General features: G+C 42.1%; 1 protein-coding gene across 7 annotated transcripts in view; it reads left to right on the top strand.

Moving 5' to 3' along the window:
• The window catches only part of LOC125939303 (cytidine monophosphate-N-acetylneuraminic acid hydroxylase), a 104,766-nt gene that overhangs the window by 23,139 nt on the left and 59,929 nt on the right, over positions 1-21,698 (top strand). For 4 of the 7 annotated variants that reach the window (XR_007463020.1, XM_049654715.1, XM_049654714.1 and 1 more), the window contains exon 2: positions 18,440-18,643. Coding sequence is in view for 4 of the 7 variants with exons in the window: in XM_049654715.1 (XP_049510672.1) it covers positions 18,440-18,643 (204 nt within the window). In the remaining 3 variants the exon portion in view is untranslated. Of the gene's footprint in view, positions 1-17,757; positions 18,224-18,439; positions 18,644-20,578; positions 20,653-21,095; positions 21,191-21,698 lie in introns of those variants that run through there. The other 3 variants (XM_049654713.1, XM_049654717.1, XM_049654718.1) reach the window with 3 other exon arrangements.

The following is a 21,698-nucleotide window of genomic DNA, read 5'->3' on the forward strand; positions in this document are numbered from 1 at the left end:
TCAACCCTCAGTTTGTTCTGTATCGTTAAGAGTCTCTTAGGATTTGTTTCCCTCTCTCTTTTTTCTACCCCCCCCCCCATATGTTCATCTGTTTTGTTTCTTAAATTCCACATATGAGTGAACTCATATGGTATTTGTCTTTCTCTGACTGGTGTATTTCACTCAGCATAATATGTTCTAGCTCCACCCACATCGTTGCAAATGGCAACACTTGTTATTACTCGTCTTTTTGATATTAACAATTGTGACAGGTGTAAGGGGATAGGTCACTGTGGTTTTCATTCACTTTTCCCTGGTGATTGGTGATGTTGAGCATCTTTTCATGTATCTTTTGGCCATCTGTACATCTTCTTTGGAAAAATGTCTATGCAAGTTCTCTTCCCATTTTCAAATTAGACTGGAGGTTTTTTGAGTGTTGAGTTGTAGAAGTTCTTTATATTTTGGACACTAACCGCTTGTTGGGTATATCATTTGCAAATATCTTCCTCTATTTTGTAGGTTGCCTTTCCATTTTGTTGACGGTTTCCTTGGCTGGGCAAAAGCTTATTTTACTGTAGTCCCAATAGCTTCTTTTTGCTTTAGTTCCTTTTGCCTGAAGAGACATATCTAGAAAAATGTTGCTAAGGCCAATATCAAAGAGATCACTGCCTGTGTTTTCTTCTTGGTCACTCTTCTATTTTGAATGTCCTTTATTCTTTGCCTCATTGCTCTGGCCGTACTTTAAAACATAAAATTTTATATGTTTTTGGTTCTATAATAAATTAACTGTTACAAATTTTAAAATGAGGTAACTTAATATTTATTTTTAAATATACTTTATTTGGAAATTTACAATTACAATTTACAGAAAAATTGAGAGGCTAGCAGATAGTTTTCATAAGTATCACACCCAGTTTTCCCCCATTACTAACATTTACGCTAACATGAGATATTTGTTACAATCAATGAACCACTGTTGATACATTATTGTTAACCAAAGTTCCTAGTTTATTTGCATCTCCTGGGTTTTACCTAATGTCTTTTTCTGTCCCAGGGTCACATCTCAGATACCACATTGTATTTAGTCATCATGTCTTCCTGGGCATTTCTTGGCTGGGACAGTTTCTCAGCCTTTCCTTGTTTTTGATGATCTTGATAATTTTAAGGAGTACTGCTGATCAAATATTTTGTAGACACCTCTCTGTTGGAGTTTGTTTGATGCTTTTCTCAAGACTGGACTAGGGTTATGGGTTTTGGGTTGGAAGATTACAGAGGTAAAGTGCCATTTCATTATATCACCTCAAGGTTACCTAACAACATAATTTATCACTGTTGATATTGACCTTGAGCTCCTGAATGAGGTCATGTTTGTCCCATTTCTCATTGTGAAGTTGTTCTCTCCTTCCTTCCCATGATGCACTCTTTGAAAGGAAGTCACTATGTGTGGCCCATATTTAAGGGGTCAGAATTTATGTCCCCTTCCTTGAGTCAGGCTGAGTATACATATAAATTCTTTGAAATTATTCTGCAAGGAGATTTGTCTCTTTCCCCCCATATTTAATTGGTCATTTATTTATACCAGTATGGTCTCATGGATATGTGTTTTACACTCTGAGTTATAATTTAGTACCACTTTGTTTTTTTCCAGTATGTTCTAGCTTTGGCCACTGGGAGGTCTTTCAGTTTTCACCTTTGTCTCTTTGACATAACCCGGTCAAGATAGTTGTTTGGGGTGTTTTGTTTTGTTTTGTTTTGTTTTGTTTTGGTGTGTGTGTGTGTGTGTGTGCATGTGCCCTTTCTTATTTTCCAGCACTACACGATGCCCCAGGCTTACCTTGTGTATTTCCTTTCCTAGTCCTAGAATCAGCCATTTCTCTCTAAGGAGCCCTGGTTTCTTTTGTTGGAGGATGATACAAGACACCCAGATCTGGCTGCCAGTGTTCTTGTTGCCATGGGATATTGTTGCTTCTTGTTCCTCTCAGCTGACTGAGCTGGGACATAAATGTGTGCGTCCTGATTAGTATATACACACATCTCCATCAATGTTTCCACGTGTATCCATTTGTATCTACATCAAACTAAACACGAGTTCACAGATGTCTCCAGCTCTGATCCATTGCCACCCCAGCCCTTCTAGCCTCTTTCCCTTGCTTACCTGTAGAGTCCCTATCCAGCAAGGATAAACCCGGCTCCTGCCGTTGCCATCCATTTATTTAATTGTGCAGTTACAACACCACATGTGTATAGAAGTGTCACAATTGGTAAACACACCCCTCTTCAAGACAGCATTGTCAACTAGAGTATAACAGTTACGTGCACTTCCTTTTGCCTTTAGTCTTACAGACTCCATTCATTTCCATAGGTTATTAGCCAGCACCTTTCCCCTCGCCCACTTCAGGTTGTTTCATACCTTTGTAATACATTCTCTTGTCAGCCTACATTCTTTCCTGGGATCCCTCCATCTTCTAAACTTTTTTTTTTTTTAATTTGCCTGTGTTGAGGCTCACTCTGTTCTATAGAGTGCTGTGGGTTTTGACAAATGTGTAATGTCATATCCACCATGGCAGTATCCTACAGACTAGTTTTGCCACCCTAAAAATTTCCTGTGCCTCATCTATTTAACCCTCCCTCCACTCCTGAACCTCTGGTCATCACTGATCTTTCTACTGTCTCTGTAGTTTTGCCTTTTCCAGAATGCCATGTAAGTAGAATCATAGTATTTCATCTAATCAGACTGGATTGATTACTCACTTAATAATACATATTTAAGGTTCACCCATGTCTTTTTTTTTTGGATTGATAGCTAATTTCTTTTATTTAAAAAAATATTTTTAACGTTAATTTATTATTGAGAGACAGAGAGAGAGAGAGACAGAGCATGAGCATGGGAGGGGCAGAGAGAGGGGCAGACACAGAATCAGAAGCTCTGAGCTGTCAGCACAGAGCCTGAAGCGGGTCTCAAACCCACGAACCGCAAGATCATGACCTGAGCTGAAGTCGGACGCTTAACTGACTGAGCTGCCCAGGCGCCCCTTTTTTTATTTTACGTAGACTTTATATTTTAGAGATGCTTTAGGTTGATGGCAACATCGTGCAGAAATGACCTAGAATTGCCACATATATCCTTGCTCCATACATGCGCAGCCTCCCTCGTTATGAACAAACTGCACCACATTGTTACAGTTGATGAGCCGGCATCATTATCACCCTAAGTCTATAGTTTATGTTAGTGTTCATTCTTAGTGGTGTTCTGTCAGCTTGTGTACATTCTATGGGTTTTGATAAATACATAATGACAAGTGTCCAAGTGTCTGCCATTGTAGCATACACAATAATTTCATTCACTTCTGTGCTCTCTGCCTCTTCATTTGTCCCTTACCCCCAACCCCTGGGATCCACTCACTGTCTCTTTAGTTTTGCCTTTTTCTAGGATGTCATATAGTTGGAATTAGACCGTATATAGCCATTTCATATGGCTTCTTGCATTTAGTCACAGACATTTAAGTTTTCCCTATGTCTTCGTGACTTCCTAGCACATTTGTTTTTTAACACTGAGGAATATTCCATTGTCTGGATGGACCACGGTTTATTTGTCCACCCACCTACTGAAGCATCTCTTGGTTGCTTCCAGATTTTGACAGTTGTGAATAAAGCTTCTGTAAACATCCGTGTGCAAGATTTTGTGTGGCCATAAGTTTTCAACTCCCGTGGGTAATAAACACCAAGGAGCATAGTTGCTGGATTGTATATTGTAAGAGTATGTTTAGTTTTGTGAAAAACCACCAAACTGCTGTGGCTGTACCATTTCGCATTCCTACCAGCAATGGATGGGAGTTCCTGTTACTCCACGTCCTTGTCAGCATCTGGTGTTGTCAGTGTTCTGGATTTGGGCCATTGCAATAGGTGTGTGGTGATACCCATTGTCATTTTAATTGGCAATTCCCTAATGATATTTGATGTTGAGTGTCTTTTCGTATGATCATTTGCCACCAGTATGTTTTCTGTGAGGTGTGTGTTCAGATCTTTGGCCCATTTTTTGATCAGGCTGTATGTTTTCACATTGTTAAGTTTAAGAGTTCTTTGTATATTTTAGATGATCGTCTTCTACTGGATATATATTTTGCAAGTATTTTCTCCCTGTCTGTGGCTTGTATTCTCATTCTCTTGATAGTGTCTTTTGCAGAATTGAAGATTTTACTTTTAATGAAGCCCAGCTTATCAATAATTCTTTCATGTGTGAAGTCTTGTGTTATATCTAAAAAGTCACCACCAAACCCAAAGTCATCTAGATTTTCTTCTGTGTAATCTTCCAAGAGTTTAATAGTCTTGCATTTTGCATTGAGGTATCTGAGCCATTTTGGATTGACTTTTGTAAAAAGTGTACAGCCTAGGTTTATCCTTTTGGATGTGGATGTCCAATTGTTCCTGCACCATCTGTTGAAAAGACTCTTTTTTTCGTTGCATGGCCTTTGCTCCTTTGTCAAAGATCAGTTGACTGTATTTGAGTAAGTCTATTTCTGGGCTCTACTCTGTTTCATTGATCTATTTGTCTATCATGTGCAAGTCTCCTCTGTCTTGATTTATAGATTTTTGTAGCTTTGTAGTAAGTGTTGAAGTCTGGTAGTTTAAATCTCCTGACTTCATTTTTCTCCTTCAATATTACATTGGCTATTCTGGGCCTTTTGCCTCTTCATCTAAATTTTTGGATCAGTTTGTTGATATCCACAAAATAGCATGAAAGGACCCTGATGGAAATTGTGTTGATTCTGTAGATCAAGCTGAAAAGAATTAACATCTTGACAATATTGTGTTCCTTCCTATCCATGAACATGGAATCTTCCATTTATTTAATTCTTTGATTTTTTTAAATCAGAGTTTTATAGTTTTCCTAATGTAGATCTGATATATATTTTGTTAGATTTATACTTGAGTATTTCATTTTTTTAGGTGTTAATGTAAATGGTATTGTATTTTTTATCTCAAAGTCTCCTTGTTTATTGTTGATAGATAGGAAAGTGATTGACTTTTGTATATTAACCTTGGATCCTGCAACCTTGCTATAATTGCTTGTTAGTTTCAACATTTTGTTCTTGATTCTGAGATTTTTGCCAGAGACAACCACATCGTCTGCAAAGATGGTTTTATTTTTTCTTTTTCAATCTGTATATCCTTATGTCCTTTTTTTATTGTCTTATGTAGTACTTCCAGTACAATGTTGAAAAGAAGTAGTGAGAGGGAACATTTTTGCTTTGTTCCTGATCTAGCAGGAAAGCTTCTAGTTTCTCACCATTAAGTCTGATGTTAGCTTTTGAGTTTCTTTTGGAGATGTTCTTTATTAAGTTCAGAAAGTTCTCCTCCATTCCTAGTTTATGGAGTTGTTACCATGCATGGGTGCTAGGTTTTGTCAAATGCTTCTTCTGTATCTATTCATATGATTATGTTATTTTTCTTCTTTAGGTGGTTGATGTGGTCGATTACATTAATTGATTTTTAAATGTTGAACCAGCTTTGCATTATGTGGAATACATCCTACCTCTTTGTGGTGTATAATTATTTTTACTTATCACTGGGTTCAATTTCCTATTATTTTACTAAAGATACTTGTATCTATGTTCATGGGAGGTATTGGTCTATAATATTCTTGGAATGTCTTTGTCTGGTTTTGATATTAGTGTAATGGTGGCCTCATAGAATGAATTAGGAAGTATTCCCTCTGCTTCTACATTCTGGGTGAGATTGTAGAGAATTGGCATAATTTTTTCCTTAAATGTTTGGTAGATTTCACCAGTAAACTCTGCCAAACCTAATGCTCCTTTGTTTTGGAAGGTTATTTGTTGTTGACTCAATCTATTTAATAGACATCAGCTTATGCAGATTGTCTGTTTTTCTTGTGTGAGTTTTGGCAAGTTGTTTTTCAAGGAATTGGTCTATTTCATCTAGCTTATCAAATTTGTGAGCATAGAACAGTTCATAGTAATCCTTTATTTTCCTTCAAATGTCCACAGGATCTGTAGTGTTGTCCCCTTTTCCATTTCTGATAGAAGTAATTTGTGTTTTATCTCTTTTCTTAGTTAACCTGGCTAAAAACTTATTGACTTGATTTATCCACTCAAAGAAGCAGCTTTTGGTGCACCTGGTGGCTCAGTCAGTTAAGCCTCTGGCTTCAGTTCAGGTCATGACCTCACCATTTGTGAGTTTGAGTCCCATGTCAGGCTCTGTGCTGACAGCTCAGAGCCTGAAGCCTGCTTCAGATTCTGTGTCTCCCTCTATCTCTGCTCCTTCTCCTTCCCCTTTCTTTTTTATTGCCTAATTGCTGTGGCTAGGACTTCCAATACTATGTTGAATAAAAGTTGCAAAAGTGGGAATACCTGTCTTTTTTCTGATATTAAAGGAAAATCAGTCAAATTTTTACCATTGAATATGATGCTAGCTATGATTTGTCATATATGGCCTTCATTCTGTTGACGTACATTGTTTCTATACCCATTTTATTGAGAATTTTTATCATAAATGGATATTGAATTTGTCAAACGCTTTTTCTGCTTCTACTGAAATGATCACATGATTTTTATCCTTTGTTTTGTTAATATTGTATATCACATTGATTGATTTGTGGATATTGAACCACTCTTATGTCATTGGAATAAATCCCACTTGACCATGGTGTAGGATCCTTTTAATTTGTTGTTGACTTTGGTTCGCTATTATTTTGTTGAAGATTTTTGCATCTCTTCTCATCAGGGATATTGGCCTATAATTTTCTTTTTTTGTAGTGTCTTTAGTTTAGATATCAGGGTAATGCTGGTCTTGTGGAATGACTTTGGAAGCATTTTCTCCTCTTCAATTTTTTGGAATAGTTTGAAAAGTGTAGGTGTTAACTCCTTTTTAAATGTTGGGTAGAATTCACGGTCTTGTCCTGACTTTTGTTTGTTGGGTTTTTTTTTGTATTATTACTGATTAAATTTCATTACTAGTAATCAATCTTTTCAGATTTTCTATTTCTTCCTGATTCAGTCTTGGAAGATTGTATGTATTTATCCATTTCTTCTAGGTTGTCTAATTCTTTTAATATAATTTATTGTCAAATTGGTTTCCATACAACACCCAGTGCTCATCCCAACAAGTGCCCTCCTCAATGCCCATCACCCATTTTCCCCTCTTCCCCCTCTCCCTCATCTCCCCCCACATCAACCCTCAGTTTGTTCTCTGAATTTAAGAGTCTCTTGTGGTTTGCCACCCTCCCTCTCTGTTTGTAACCCTTTTTTCCCCTTTCCCTTCCCCCATGGTCTTCTGTTAAGCTTCTCAAGATCCACATATGACTGAAAACATATGGTACCTGTCTTTCTCTGACTGACTTATTTCACTTAGCATAATACCCTCCAGTTCCATCCACATCGCTGCAAATGACAGGATTTCATTCTTTCTCATTGCCAAGTAGTATCCCATTGTATATATAAATCCATTTGTATATATATATATATCCACTTGTTAATTGATGGACAGTTAGTCTCTTTCCGTAATTTGGCTATTGTTGAAAGCACTGTTATAAACATTGGAGTACATGTGCCTCTATGCATAAGCACTCCTGTATCCTTTGTATAAATTCCTAGCAGTGCTATTGCTGGGCCACAGGGTAGTTCTATTTTTAATTTCTTGAGGAACCCCCACACTTTTTTCCAGAGCAGCTGCACCAGTTTTCATTCCCACCAATAGTGCAAGAGGGTTCCTGTTTCTCCACATCCTCACCAGCATCTATAGTCTCTTGATTTGTTCATTTTAGCCACTCTGACTGGCGTGAGGTGGTTTCTCATTGTGGCTTTGATTTGTATTTCCCTGATGATGAGTGATGTTGAGCATCGTTTCGTGTGTCTGTTGGCCATCTGGATGTCTTCTTTGGAAAAAGGTCTATTCATGTCTTCTGCCCGTTTCTTCACTGGATTATTTATTTTTTGGGTGTGGAGTTTGGTGACTTCTTCATAGATTTTCGATACTAGCCCTTATCAGATATGTCATTTCCAAATATCTTTTCCCATTCCATCGGTTGCCTTTTAGTTTTGTTGATTGTTTCCTTTGCAGTGCAGAAGCTTTTTATCTTCTGCACTGCAGAATGAGGTCCCAATAGCTCATTTTTGCTTTTAATTCTCTTGCCTTTGGAGATGTGTCAAGTAAGAAATTGCTGCAGCTGAGGTCAAACAGGTTGTTGCCTGTTTTCTCCTCTAGGGTTTTGATGGTTTCCTGTCTCATATTCAGGTCTTTCATCCATTTTGAGTTTACTTTTGTGTATGGTGTAAGAAAGTGGTCTAGTCTAGGTTGTCTAATTTAATGGCATACAATTGTTTGTAGTAGTCTCTTATGATCCTTTGTATTTCTGTGGTATCCATTGTAACTTCTCTCTTTTATTTTGATTTTATTTGGGCTTCCTCCCTTTTTTTCTTGATGAATGTGGCTAAAGATTTATCAATTCTGTTGACCTTTCAAAGAACTAGCTCTTAGTTTCATTGATTCTTTCTTTCTTTCTTTCTTTCTTTCTTTCTTTCTTTCTTTTTCTATTTCATTGATTTCCATTGTGATCTTTATTCTTTCCTCCTACTAACTTTAGGCTTTCCTCTTTTTTTAGTTCCTTTAGTTCCTGTGAACTTTCATTGTTTATTTGTTACTTTCCTTGTTTCTTGAGGTGGGCCTGAATCACTATAACTTCTCTTTTGGAACTGCTTTTGCTGAATCATACAGATTTTGGAACATTGTGTTTTCATTTTAATTCATTTCAAGGTACTTTCATTTCTTCTTTGATTTCTTAATTAATCAGTTGTTGAGTTTCCAAGTGTCTGTGTTTTCTTCCAGTTTTCCTCTTGTAATTGATTTCTAGTTTCATACTGTTGTGGTCAGAAAAGATGCCTGCTATGATTTCAGTCTTCTTAAATTTATTGAGGCTTGTTTTGTGGCTTAACATGTGACCTATCCTGGAGAATGTTCCATGTGCACTTGAGAAGAATGTGTATTTTCTGTTTTCGGATAGAATATTCTGTATATATCTCTTAAGCACCTCTAGTCTAAAGTGTCATTTAAGGGGCACCTGAGTGGCACAGTCTTTATGCCTCCAGCTCTTAATTTCAACTCAGGTCATGATCTCATGGTTCGTGAGTTCGAGCCAAGTGTCAGGCTCCACACTGACAGTGTAGAGCCTGCTTGGGATTCTCTCTTTCCCTCTCTCTCTGCCCTTCCCCCACTCACACATATGCTCTCTCTCATGCTCCCTCTCTCTCCCTGACTCAAAATAAATAAGTAAACTTAAAAAAGATAAAATGTCATTTAAAACCAATGTTTTCTCATTAATTTTGTACCTGGATGATCTATCCATTGACGTAAGGTGGGATGTTAAAGTCCCCTACCGTTGTATTACTGTCAGTTTCTCCTTTTGTGTCTCTTAACATTTGCTTTTTATATTTAGGTTCTTCTATGTTGGGTGCATAGATATTTAGAAGTGTCAATACTTCTTGTTTAACTGGTCCCTTTATCATTATGTAATGCCCTTCTTCATCTCCCGGTACAGCCTTTGTTTTAAAGTCTGTTTTGTGTGAAAGCCTAAGAACCCAGGTGTTCAGAAAAGATTTTCACACTGGTATTTCTGGCTAGTGATATCTTCTTCCACTTACCTGCTGAAGCACATTTATCTATTTCTTTCTGGCAAAACCAACAAAAATTTTAGCTGCAGTCTGCCTGATATTACCATAGCACCTCAACATCAAGGGCGGGGATTCCGATTTCTGAATTATTAGTTGACCTACCACATTAAGACAAATTAGCAGATCAGCAATAGCGTGCTAACCTGACTGTGCATCAAGATACTCTGCAGCTTATGGGAAAGTATTTTTAAAATGTAACTAGTGGAGACAAATCATATGACAGTGGCTTTCAGAGGAGACTGTCTGAAGCTGTACCTGACTTGACAGCTGACAGAACATCACAGCCCAGAAAGCCATGCATGGAGATTTATCCTGAGGGAGAAAGGGGTTCATCTTGGCAGATGACCTAAAGCAGTTCCTGTGTGAAACATTACCAAGTGTTGAAGGGCTCTATGCTCTTGTTGGGTCAGATACAGATGCAGTGCCTGTTACTAAAGTGGCCAGTGACGGGGCGCCTGGGGGCTCAGTCGGTTGGGCGTCCGACTTCAGCTCAGGTCGTGATCTTGCGGTTCGTGGGTTCGAGCGTCGCATTGGGCTCTGTGCTGACAGCTCGGAGCCTGGAGCCTGCCTCGGATTCTGTGTGTGTGTGTGTGTGTGTGTATGTGTGTGTGTGTGTGTGTGTGTGTCTCTCTGCCCCTCCTCTGCTCACATGTGTTCTCTCTCTCTCTGTCTCTCAAAAATAAACATTAAAAAAAATTTTTTTAAGTGGCCAGTGACAGTGCTCTGGAGCATGCTTTCAGACCTGGCTTCTTAACTACTTTTTCCTTTGCAAACAGAGGAAGAGAAAAAACTTGGACTTTCAAAAAAACAAAACTGTCATTTGTTACTATAACACCTACCAAGTGGTTCGATACATTCGTTTACCTTTGGGGGTGAGTTTCATAGCCAGCAGCAATGCCAATCAATACAGGAGTAATTATTAGACTGGAAAAGAAACTTACTCCATTATTTGAGGACTTGAGACAAGTTGTGGAAGTTTCTTTATCTGGCAGTGGCTTTGATTTACATCTTATTTTCATTATAACAGATACAATATCAATCCAGCAACCTTTAGACCACAACAAATACTTGTGTCCATGTACTCAAGAAAGGGCCCCTTTGTCTACCTTACGCTAAAGAAAGAGCCTATAGATATAGTTCATGGACAGATTGTTATCTTTTCTTGTGTAGGGTCTTTTCGTATTTAGTGAGATCTGGGGATGCCTCAGAAGCGCTTCAGTAAGTACATCCCAGTTCCCGTGGACTTGGTCTAGTCACCAAGTACCTATGAGATTCTATTCAGTGGGTCAGAATCAAAATGGTACTTTGATCCACTTGTACCATTAAATGCTCCCTGTTACATGCCCAGGCCTGCAGAATGAAGCAGACCCTTTTTATTGTGAATAATAATGAGAACATATTTTTTTAGGTTTTCTTTCTTTGCTTTGGGTGTGAGGAAGATAGAATGGCTCAGTAAAAGTGGTAAAATCAGTCCCGTCACTGACTTTTGTCTGTGTACGTTCTGTTGTGACACAGATGAATATTGCTAATTGGTTTGATTCTTCTCAGGGTGCTGCTCTTTAATGGCAATGAAAGTGCTGGCTGATGGTTTTGTTCTCCACTCCGCTTTCTGTAAGCGATCAGTGTTTTAATGTTTGCGTGTTCTTCATGAAATTTAGAGGTGATTCCTTATTGAATTCTGTTTCCACCTTTGATATGTATGGAAACACAGTAGTGCAGCCATTTCTTTTCATACGTGAGTATAAATAAAACAGAATTGTTTTAAGTAAAAAAATAATAAAATGTAATAGGCAGAAAATTACACTGTGCTTAATGACTGATTTTTATTTTTAAACCGTTAGTCCCTTAAGGTCACATCTGTCAAGTGTGTGTTCACATATTTACTTAAGTCAATGATTGCTTTACTTTAACCACCTTTTGTTATTATTATTGTTAATCTTTATTTATTTTTGAGGGAGAGAGAGACAGAGTGCAAGCAGGGGAGGGGCAGACAGAGAGGAAGACACAGAATCCGAAGCAGGCTCCAGGCTCCGAGCTGTCAACACAGAGCCCGACGCGGGGCTCGAACCCACAAACCGCGAGATCATGACCTGAGCCAAAGTCGGACGCTTCACCGACTGAGCCACCCAGGCGACCCTATTATTATTATTTTTATTTTTTTAAGTTTATTTATTTGTTTTGAGCGAGAAAGCATGAGTGGGGCGGGGCAGAGAAAGAGGAGAGAACCTCAAGCAGGCTCTGTGCTGTCAGTGAAGAGCCTGTCATGGGGCTCGATCTCACAAATCGTGAGATCATGACCTGAGCCAAAATCAAGACTCAGATGCTTAACGGACTGAGCCACCCAGGCACCCCATCTTTTGTTATTTTTTGAAGGAAGCTAGCTAGCTTTAGTGGTTTGCCCTATGTGCACTTTTCTTTTTGCTCTAAATATGCCATTGGACTTGTGTGTGTGCGTGTGCGTGCGTGTGTGTGTGACGAGTTTGCAAAATTCACCATGACTTGAAGTGCAATGACAGATCTAGATGTTCATTTACCATGCCGTGTGACTTTTCCCAAAGGATCTGAACTTTATTTCCTTACACCAGCTTGAAACCTGTTGTTTTAAATCTTTGAATCACTGTGTCCTATCATGTTCACATGGTGTGACATAGGTACTTACTCATGGGCCAGGAGAGCACCTTCAGTTTTGGACAACTACTCTAATGACGTTCTTAGGAAGGATGGAAGGTGCCAGGGGTAATAATGGCCAGTCAATAATCATACCACGGACTTCAAATACTATAGCTGTCGATGGATTTGCTCTGTAATCACGTGTAGAACTTTGTGTGGGTGTCTTCAACCCTTTCTCTTCCACTAGCAACCCGAATAACACCTGACCTTTTGGTTGGCTAGAGCGAGTGGCTGGCTACCTTTCTTTCTTGCTGCGGTGTGATTGGCTGAACCGTCTTTTATTAAAAGTTGAAATGTAGATTGAAATCACATGAAAAATCACCTTTGGTTATAAACCTCCAACATTTTGATCCTCCATCCATGTTTTTGTCACATGAGGGGTAAAAAGCACCTCGCAATGCCAAAATTGGACAGTACTTATGTTCCCAAGTAGCGTCCTCATCTTCTGGGTAGAAATTACATTGTGCTAGGAATATGCAGAAAAATGGACCTCAGAAGTGGATTTCCCGCTCATCTGTTAAGTCCTTAACTATAGTTTTGTTTTGTTTTGTTTTTTTTAACGTTTTTATTTTTGAGACAGAGAGAGACAGAGCGTGAACAGGGGAGGGGCAGAGAGAGAGGGAGACACAGAATCCGAAACAGGCTCCAGGCTCTGAGCAGTCAGCACAGAGCCCGATGCGGGGCTCGAACTCACGGACCGTGAGATCATGACCTGAGCCGAAGTCGGACGCTTAACCGACCAAGCCACCTAGGCGCCCCTCCTTAACTACAGTTTTAACAAGCATGACATTGCTAAGTATACGACATGTACATCATTTCAAAAAATACTGCCATGACTATCTTTTATGCATATTTTAGCTTCAAATTTTGAAGCATCTTTTTTTTTCTTTCCTTTCCCCTTCTTCTCATTTTGCTTCATTTTCATTATTGATATTAAACAGTGTTATCTTTGCAAGCATATATCAAAGGTTGTTCTGGAGCATTTATTGCCTTTCTGGAAACGTTCGTAAGAAATGTTCTTTAAATGGGAACCCTCTTGCACTCTTGGTGGGGATGCAAACTGGAGAACAGTATGGAGGTTCGTCAAAAACTAAAAATGGAATTACCCTACAATCCAGCAATTGCACTACTAGGTATTTACCTAAAGGATACAGAAATGCAGATTCAAAGCGGGTACATGCTCCCCAATGTTTATAGCAGTGCTATCAACAATAGCTCACCTATGGAGAGAACCCAAATATCCATCGACTGATAAATGGACAAAGAAGATATAGATACAGATACACACACACATATCTCCATACATACACACACACACTGAAATATTACTCGGCAATGAAAAAGAATGAAATCTTGCCATTTGCAATGACATGGTTGGAGCTAGAATGTACCATGCTAAGTGAAATAAGTCAGTCAGAGAAAGACGAATACCATATGATTTCTTCACTCATATGTGGAATTTAAGAAACAAAACAGATGAACATATGGGAAGTGGGGGGAAGAGGAGAGAGGGGAACAAACCACAAGAGACTCTAACAATGGAGAACAAACTGAGGGATGATGGAGGGAGGTGGGTGGGTGATGGGTACTAAGGAGGGCACTTGTTGGAATGAGCACTGGGTGTTGTATGTAAGTGATGAACCACTGAAGTCTACTCCTGAAACTGATATTGCACTGTATGTTAACTAACTAAAATTTAAATTCAAAAAAGAAAGAAATGTTCTTTGGAGTAGAAAGGTAGACTTGAGTTTCTGTACTTCAATAAGAGCTCTTTGTTCCTGAGGGCAGGGCGGGGGGGGGTGAATTTTACTTTCACCTCAATGTATTAAAAATCCACAACTGAAATACATCTTATTTCAAAGATCAGCAATTTTAAAATTTCAGATAGTACTTTCTCAGGAGTACGTGCTACTCAAAATAGTAAGAGAATAACAAAATATGTAGACCTACTGTGGAATCAGAGTCTATGTGCTTGAACAGATGTGTGAATCTTAAATATCTCAAAGGAAAAGAAAAGTGTTCTAAAATGCTGTTGTTTTTTTGAAAAGCACTAAAGGTTAGACCAAGACAGGCAGTTTTGTTCTAACGGACAATTAGGTTAATTGTAAAGATAAGGAATGCATTATGGGTCGAAATCAAATATTCCTGTCACATATATTTTGTTCCTGGCTTACTGGCTTTATTTTCAAATTTGAAGTTTGTAGTTTCCTTTTATTGGTATTCTTGCATATACTGTTCATTCAATAAATGAGTTATGACTTTCAAAAATAGTCTATTATGTCTTATATAAATATGGCCACCCCTACTTTTCTTTCTCATTTTCATGGAATATCTTTTTTCTATGCTTTTACTTTCAGTCTTTGTGTGTCTAAAATCTGAAATGAACCTTTTGTAGGCAGCATATAGGTGGGGGTTTTTTGTTTGTTTTTTTTGAGAGAGAGAGAGAGCGCATAGGGGAGAGAGGCAGAGAGAGAGAGAGAGACAGAGAGACAGACAGAGAGAGAATCTTATAGCAACAATATGGAGCTTGATCCCATGACCCTGGGATCATGACCTGAGCAGAAACCAAGAGTCGGAGGCTCAGCCAACTGAGCCACCCAGGAGCCCCAGGATGGTCTTGTTTTTTTAATCCGTTCAGCCACACTCTGTATTTTGACTGGGGCATTTAATCCATTTACATTTAAGTATCAATAGGTATGTATTTATTGCCATTTTGTTCATTGTTTTCTGGCTGTTTTGTAGTTCTTCTGTATTTCTCCTTCTCTTGCTCCCTTCCCATGTGATTTGATGACTTTATTTAGTGTTATACTTGGATTCCTCTCTTACTACCTTTCGTGTATCTATTTTTAGGTTTTTGGTTTGTGGTTACCATGAGGTTTGTGTATGGTAACCCATGTATGTAGCCGTCTATTTTTAGTTTCTTATATTCCTTTTTTTTTAGGTTGAGGTTCTCGCTGTGTTCGCCCATTCTTCTCCCAAGTTTTGTAAGCACATTTATGACCATTACTTTGAATTCTTTGTTGGATAGATTGTCTATCTCCATTTTGTTTAGTTCTTACTCAGAAGTTTTGTCTTACTCTTTTGTTGGGAGCACAATCCTCTGTCTCCTCATTTTGCCTAACTCTCTCTGTTGGTCTCTACGTATGAGGTAGTCCAGCTTTGGCTCCCACTTTTGCGGGCACGGCTTTAAGTAGGCGATGTCCTGTGGGGCCCATGCGTGCAGTGTCCCCTGACAGCGGAGACCGGGGCTTTAGTGGCACCCCAGATGGGCTACTCACGCTCCCCTGTTGTTGGAGGGTCGTGACTTGTCTGGGTGTGCCTGTGGCTGGCCGTGAACCTGGCCAGGACTGCGGCTGGTGGGAAGGGCTGGTTTCCAGCCCAGCGGACCGCCAGGCCCAGGGAGGGTTGCTGTGGGTGTGCTGGTGGGTGGTGCTGTTGTACTGTTGGCTCGAGGTCTGCCAAGGTGCAGGGCCGCGTGGTCCCCTCAGCACGGTGTCACCAGCCCAGAGGGAGGATTGCAGAACGGAACCCGCCAGGGGTGGGGTCAGCATGGCAGAACGAGGGCAAAAACTGCCGCCGTCTGTGTGTGTCGGTCCCCAGCGAGAGGCCCAGCTGCCTCCCGCGTCTCTGGCAGGTGCTCCAAGGTTACTAAGCGGGTGTCCTTCACCTGTGGCACGTGCACTTTTAAATCGGATGTGAGCCCTTTCAGAGTGTTCCCCTCCCTACAGTTTTGTCATTGTCCTGGATGTATTGCCCGTGAGCGTTTAAAGCCAGGCGTTCAGGGGGCTCATGTCTCCTGTGCAGGATCGGGACAGTGCCAATCTGGAGCTTGAATCTCTTACTCCTCAGGGAAACTCCCAAACCTGAGCCACCCCAGATCTCCGCCTCTTTCGCCTCATCTCAGTGCCGGCGGAGGCTGTGTCCTCCCAGTCCCCAGGCCCCCTTCGGAGGGAATTCTTCCATATACAGGTGCGGATTTGTTGTGTCCACGGGAGGAGGTGAGCTCCGGACGTGCGTCTGCCACCACCTCCAACCCTCGACCATCACGTGTTTTCTTTTGCCTTCTGTGCCACCGTGACCTCGCACAGAACTGATAAACACAGACGTAGCTGGTTCAGCCTGCTTTACACGGTGCACGGAAAGCCTTCGAATCCAACACAGAACTTTGGCTAAGTGAGTCATTCAGTGAAGTAAAACAACAGATTTCGAGGGGTTCTCTCTCTTTTTTTTTCTTTTTTTACTTTTAGGCCAATTATTCTGGGAACTGTGGCCGTGTTTACTGGGCTTAGTGTCATATTGGAACTCCTAAGAACAAAGTTGAAAGAAATGCATGAGGCATAGAATGGATTCCATCCTATCAAATACATTTAAAAAACAGTTTGGGAAATATTGAAATCTGTTGCGCACAGACTTACTAGCCATTTGGGACAGAAGTGACGGCCGGAACCTTCTTGGAAGAAGAGAATTATACTGGATTAGACTCAATTACGGAGCTCTGCCTCGTCAGCTCAGACTTGAAGTAGATTTCCTTTCTTGTCACTATCTTGGTGTGATTTTTAAAATGATTTTTGGGGGCGCCTGGGTGGCTCAGTCGGTTAAGCGTCCGACCGGCTCAGGTCACGATCTCGCGGTATGTGAGTTCGAGCCCCACGTCGGGCTCTGTGCTGACAGCTCAGAGCCTGGAGCCTGTTTCAGATTCTGTGTCTTCCTCTCTCTCTGACCCTCCCCCATTCATGCTCTGTCTCTCTCTGTCTCAAAAATAAATAAACGTTAAAAAAAATTTTAAATGATTTTTGGCTCTTAAAAACTGAGAGCAAACTGAGGGTTGATGGGGGGAGGGTGGGTGATGGGTATTGAGGAGGGCACCTGTTGGGATGAGCACTGGGTGTTGTATAGAAACCAATTTGACAATAAATTTCATGTTTAAAAAAATAAAATGATTTTTATTTCCCATTTTAAGAAATTTTCAGGACTTCTAAACTGAAAGTGAAAATGCCACGAATGTAGTTGAGCTACACCCATTCTAAGTCAACACATGGAGAGAATTTTGACCACGTTGGCTTTGGAAGGGGATGTAAAGTTAAGCGACATGCACCCAGATCGCATCCCGGGCAGATCCACGCAATGTGTGCCAAAAGATCTCTTGAAACGTCTCTTGGCAAAAATTGTAACCTGTTAGGCTTCAGAGTTGCATCATAAAGACTGTTTCTTCAGCAACTGGGGTCTAGAAAGTGTAACCTCTGTGGTTTCCTTAAAATAATACACAAGATCAACTGTTTCCTTTGCTGCTGGAGTGTTATTTTTATATATATATATTCGTACAAATTATTCAGACGGAGGTTCTGTGGGAAAGTTAACTCACGAAGTAGGTAGCTGGTGGAGATACACCGCGTGACAGGCCGTCTGCTCGGCGACGGGGAGGGAGAATGTTTGGAAAAGCGTCCATATGTAAACAAACGGGGCACTGTGCCGGGTGTAAGGTTCTCATGTTCTGCAGAATGGTAGTGCGCATTAGCACGTGTAGGCTGGTCCCGGGGGTGGCTTTGGAGGCTTGACCCAGGCTGGGGTAGGACGACTGAGTTATATTTGAGCCTGGAGGGTGGTGAACATGACTAGTGGTGAAAGTTGAACCGTGCTTGTGAGCCAAAGGATCAGATCTAAACGCAGAAGCGCGCAGGTGGGAGCGGGCAGGGTGGGCACCTGGAGCCCAATAGGATCCTGCGTCTGAAGCAAAACGGCAGAGGAAGTGGTGCAACGGAATCAGTAGTGAGCCGCGTGCATATGCATCCTCTGTCTCATACTTTGTGGGAGCAAACGAGCCACCGAAGCTGAACGAGCCACCGCCGTCCTTTCAGAATTCCCAGGGAGAGGCAGCTGCGGACCATGGGCAGGCAAGTGACAGGGGCATTGGTTCGGGGGGAACCCGAGACCAACACTGAGCAAGCAGAGCGTGCATTTCCAGGGGAGCGGCCAAGCCTGGGTCCTGCGAGGGAGGGGCCTGAGCCTGTCGCGGTGAGAAGAGGCTTTGAGCCGCGAGTTTCAAAAGATTCTCTCCTAAGTCTCAACGTTAGTAACCTTTCCTCCCCCAAACGTCTGCCTTTTCGTAGCATTGAACAGACAACGGAGGTCTTGTTGTGTCTGTCACCCGGGGAAGCTGCTGACCTGAAGGAAGGAATCAATTTCTTGAGAAATAAGAAGACCGGCAAAGATTTCATCCTGTACAAGAGTAAGAATCGCGTGAGGGCGTGCAAGAACATGTGCAAGCATCAAGGAGGCCTGTTCATAAAAGACATCGAGGATTTAGACGGAAGGTACCGAGGGTTCTTTGCCTTCTCACGGGTGGCCCCCCTCCCGGTGAGACTTGGGCAGGGAGGGGTGTGCTCACTGAGAAATTTTGAACAACTCCGTCAGCAGATTACGTCCCCGAGCAAGTTCATAATCTTCACGTGTGCTCACTTAGGCCCTCTCTGCGATCTCGAGAGTTTATGATCTCTACTTAGGTTTCCTCTCTCTCAGGGGAACTCTCCGACTCCTCTCTGGCTTGGTAACAGCTTCCAGTCCTTGTGCGAGGGAGTGTTTGGGCGCGTGTTTGCCTGGAAGTGTGTGTGTTGGTCGGTGGGCTTTTCCAGACCCCTCCTGAGAGCGGACAGAATCCCCCTTCTCTCCCCGCCAGGCTCGTTGTAACTAATAAACAAAAAAGACGGCGTCCCAACTCTCCCTGCCTGGAACTGTGACTCTTCTGGGCCCTTCCCAGAAGAACTCACGCTGGTGTTCCCGGCCCCGCGATGAAAGCTTCACCTTAAACTTGCGCCTCCCAGGCACGGGAGCGGTGCCAGAAGAGGGTGGTTTTGTTTTGTCTCCTGTGGCTGCCGGAGAGCTAACAGCCCGTGCCTGGTGGAGCCAGGGGGAGTTCTGAGCGGGGGCAAAGTGTTATCAGCCAGCTTCTCGGCTCCAGCAGTGCCTGAGAGAGAGACCCGCCTTCAAGCTCTGCTCCAGCCCAACCTGCCCTGTGTGGTTTTCCCATAGTGGGCATTCTGCTTCCACCGTGCTGTCAGTCCTCTTTATCAGGTCATTTGTGACCAGTGTGCTCAGAGCGAGCTGGGCGGCTGTTGAGAAGCTCCCTCGGTGACCGGGCGCAAGACCACCGCCAGGGGTGGGGCTGGGATGTTCTCGAGCTTGCAGATGCATTTGCTTGTGAACGGTTAGTTTCAGGGCCCAGCCTACATACTGTTAGACTTTTACATCTTAGAAAGACCACCGTCGGACCTGTGGCTTGATGGGCTCCTCCGATAAAGTCGCCAGCTTGGGAAAATTAAAATACAGGGCACCCTCTTAAATTTGCCTTGCAGATAGACAACGGGTACATTTTTAGTACAAACACGTCCGAGTACTGCACGGAACGTACTTTCACGGACAGCTGTGCCCTGGAGAACCTCTTGATAATTTGCTGACAGCCCAATCTTGACTCCCTGCCCTTTGCCCACGGGGTGCAGTTAGGAGGCCCTGAGACAGGGGTGGTCCTGTCCCGAGTGGACTTTTGACAGCGCTCACGGCTGTCCGGGTCCTCTGATGGTTCAGAGACTTGCTTGTCTTCTCTTCGGGTCTCTGCTGATCCCTTTCACTCGGTGCCCACCTAACCAGTCGTTTAAGGAAGTGTTGCGGCTTGGTGGTTGAGGGCACGGTCTTTCCCGTGGCCCGATTCAGAAGCCCCACCGCTTAGCAGCTCAGTGACCTGGACCAGTTTCTTAGCCCGTCTGGGCCTCCGTTCTCCCCTCCCGGTTCCGCCCCTGTCCTGTCGACGGGTCTCCTCCACATGGGGAGCCAGAATCTCTCACCATTACTCCCAGACGCAGCTCCCTGAGCATTTCTTTCCTGAAACTGAATCCCTGGAGTAACTTCTGCACTGCCCTCCCTCACCCTCCTCTCCCCATCTGGCCGGGGCCCCGTTCAGGTTCTCCTCCAGCCATTCCCCCCGAAGACTCTCTTTCGTCCAGGATCCGGTCAAGAACGATGACCTGCCTCTCCTCCCCTCCCCACTGCAGCCATTTTCTCTTCTTCAGCCACAACCCAGGTCAGCAACTCCTTGAAGCTGTGCTTCTCGGATCTCAAGTCCAACGGTTTCTCACAATCTCTCCTGCATGTGAAGCTGTTGTTGCCTTCTGCCCGCCCACCTCCGCGTGAGGATTTATGTTCCTTCTCCGATGGCCCAGGATGCTGAGGAGCTAATTTGGAACGTTTTCTCTTAGTTTTCAGAGAGCTGTTGTTGGCTACTTGCTGATGATTAAAGGAGATGGCACAAAAGAGTCCTCTGTAAACCAAAGTGTGGAGCATGCTTTATGCCTTCTTCGTAGAAAAGAATATTTTAAAAGTCTAGATATAACGAAGCTTGAAAAAAAAAATCAGCAGAGTTCCCTTATATGTCAAAAACGCATTTTTAGGGGCCCCCAGGTGGCTCAGTCGGTTGAGTGTCTGACTTCGGCTCAAGTCATGTTCTCACGGTTCGTGGGTTCGGGCCCCGCATCGGGCTCTGTGCTGACAGCTCGGAGCCTGGAGCCTGCTTCGGATATTGTGTCTCCCTCTCTCTCTGCCCCTCCCCCACTCATTCTCTCTCTCTCTCTCTCTCTCTCTCTCTCTCTCTCTCAAAAATAAATAAACATTAAAAAATGTAAAAAAATTCATAAAACACATTTTTAGTTTACAACCTCTCATGTTTCTGGTCTGAGACATATTTGGTTTTGTTTTTAAATTCTTTAACTGTCCAAGGAAAAGACTTCGCTGCAAACACTAGCAAAATAAAGAAGAAAAAGTTGAACTGTTTGTGTCCCATCCCCAACCCCCACACGCCTTTCAACGCTCCGGTAAGAATGGAAAGAAAAAATCAGTACACATCCTGTTTTTGTTACAGTCTGATTCTCCTTCAGGAGTAGGGCTACCAAAGTGAGCAAATGAAAGTGCAGAAATCTTAGTTAAATTTGAATTACAGATCAACAAAAGATTCTCAGCATATCTCAAATACTGTGTGAGATGTAGATACATTTTTTAAATGTTCTCTATTTATCTGATATTCGTATTAACTGGGGGCATTGTTCTCTCTGGCAACCAGGCCCTGAAATTTTGAGCTATAAGGAAATCCTTCCTCTTCGAAACATGAACACTTTAGCTGAAGTTTGGTTTGGTACACTGTGGCAGAGGTCAAATGTTGTCGATCAGAAACATATATTTATTTTAAGTAGGCTGTACGCCCAACATGGGGCTTAAACTTAAGACCCTGAGATCAAGAGTCACATGCTTTACTGACTGAGCCAGCCAGGGGCCCCAAAAACATATATTTAGTAGTACGTTCTTTCCTTGTGTTGGCTCCCATTT

This window comes from Panthera uncia (genome assembly GCF_023721935.1).
Source record: "Panthera uncia isolate 11264 chromosome B2 unlocalized genomic scaffold, Puncia_PCG_1.0 HiC_scaffold_25, whole genome shotgun sequence".
Classification (NCBI taxonomy): domain Eukaryota; kingdom Metazoa; phylum Chordata; class Mammalia; order Carnivora; family Felidae; genus Panthera; species Panthera uncia.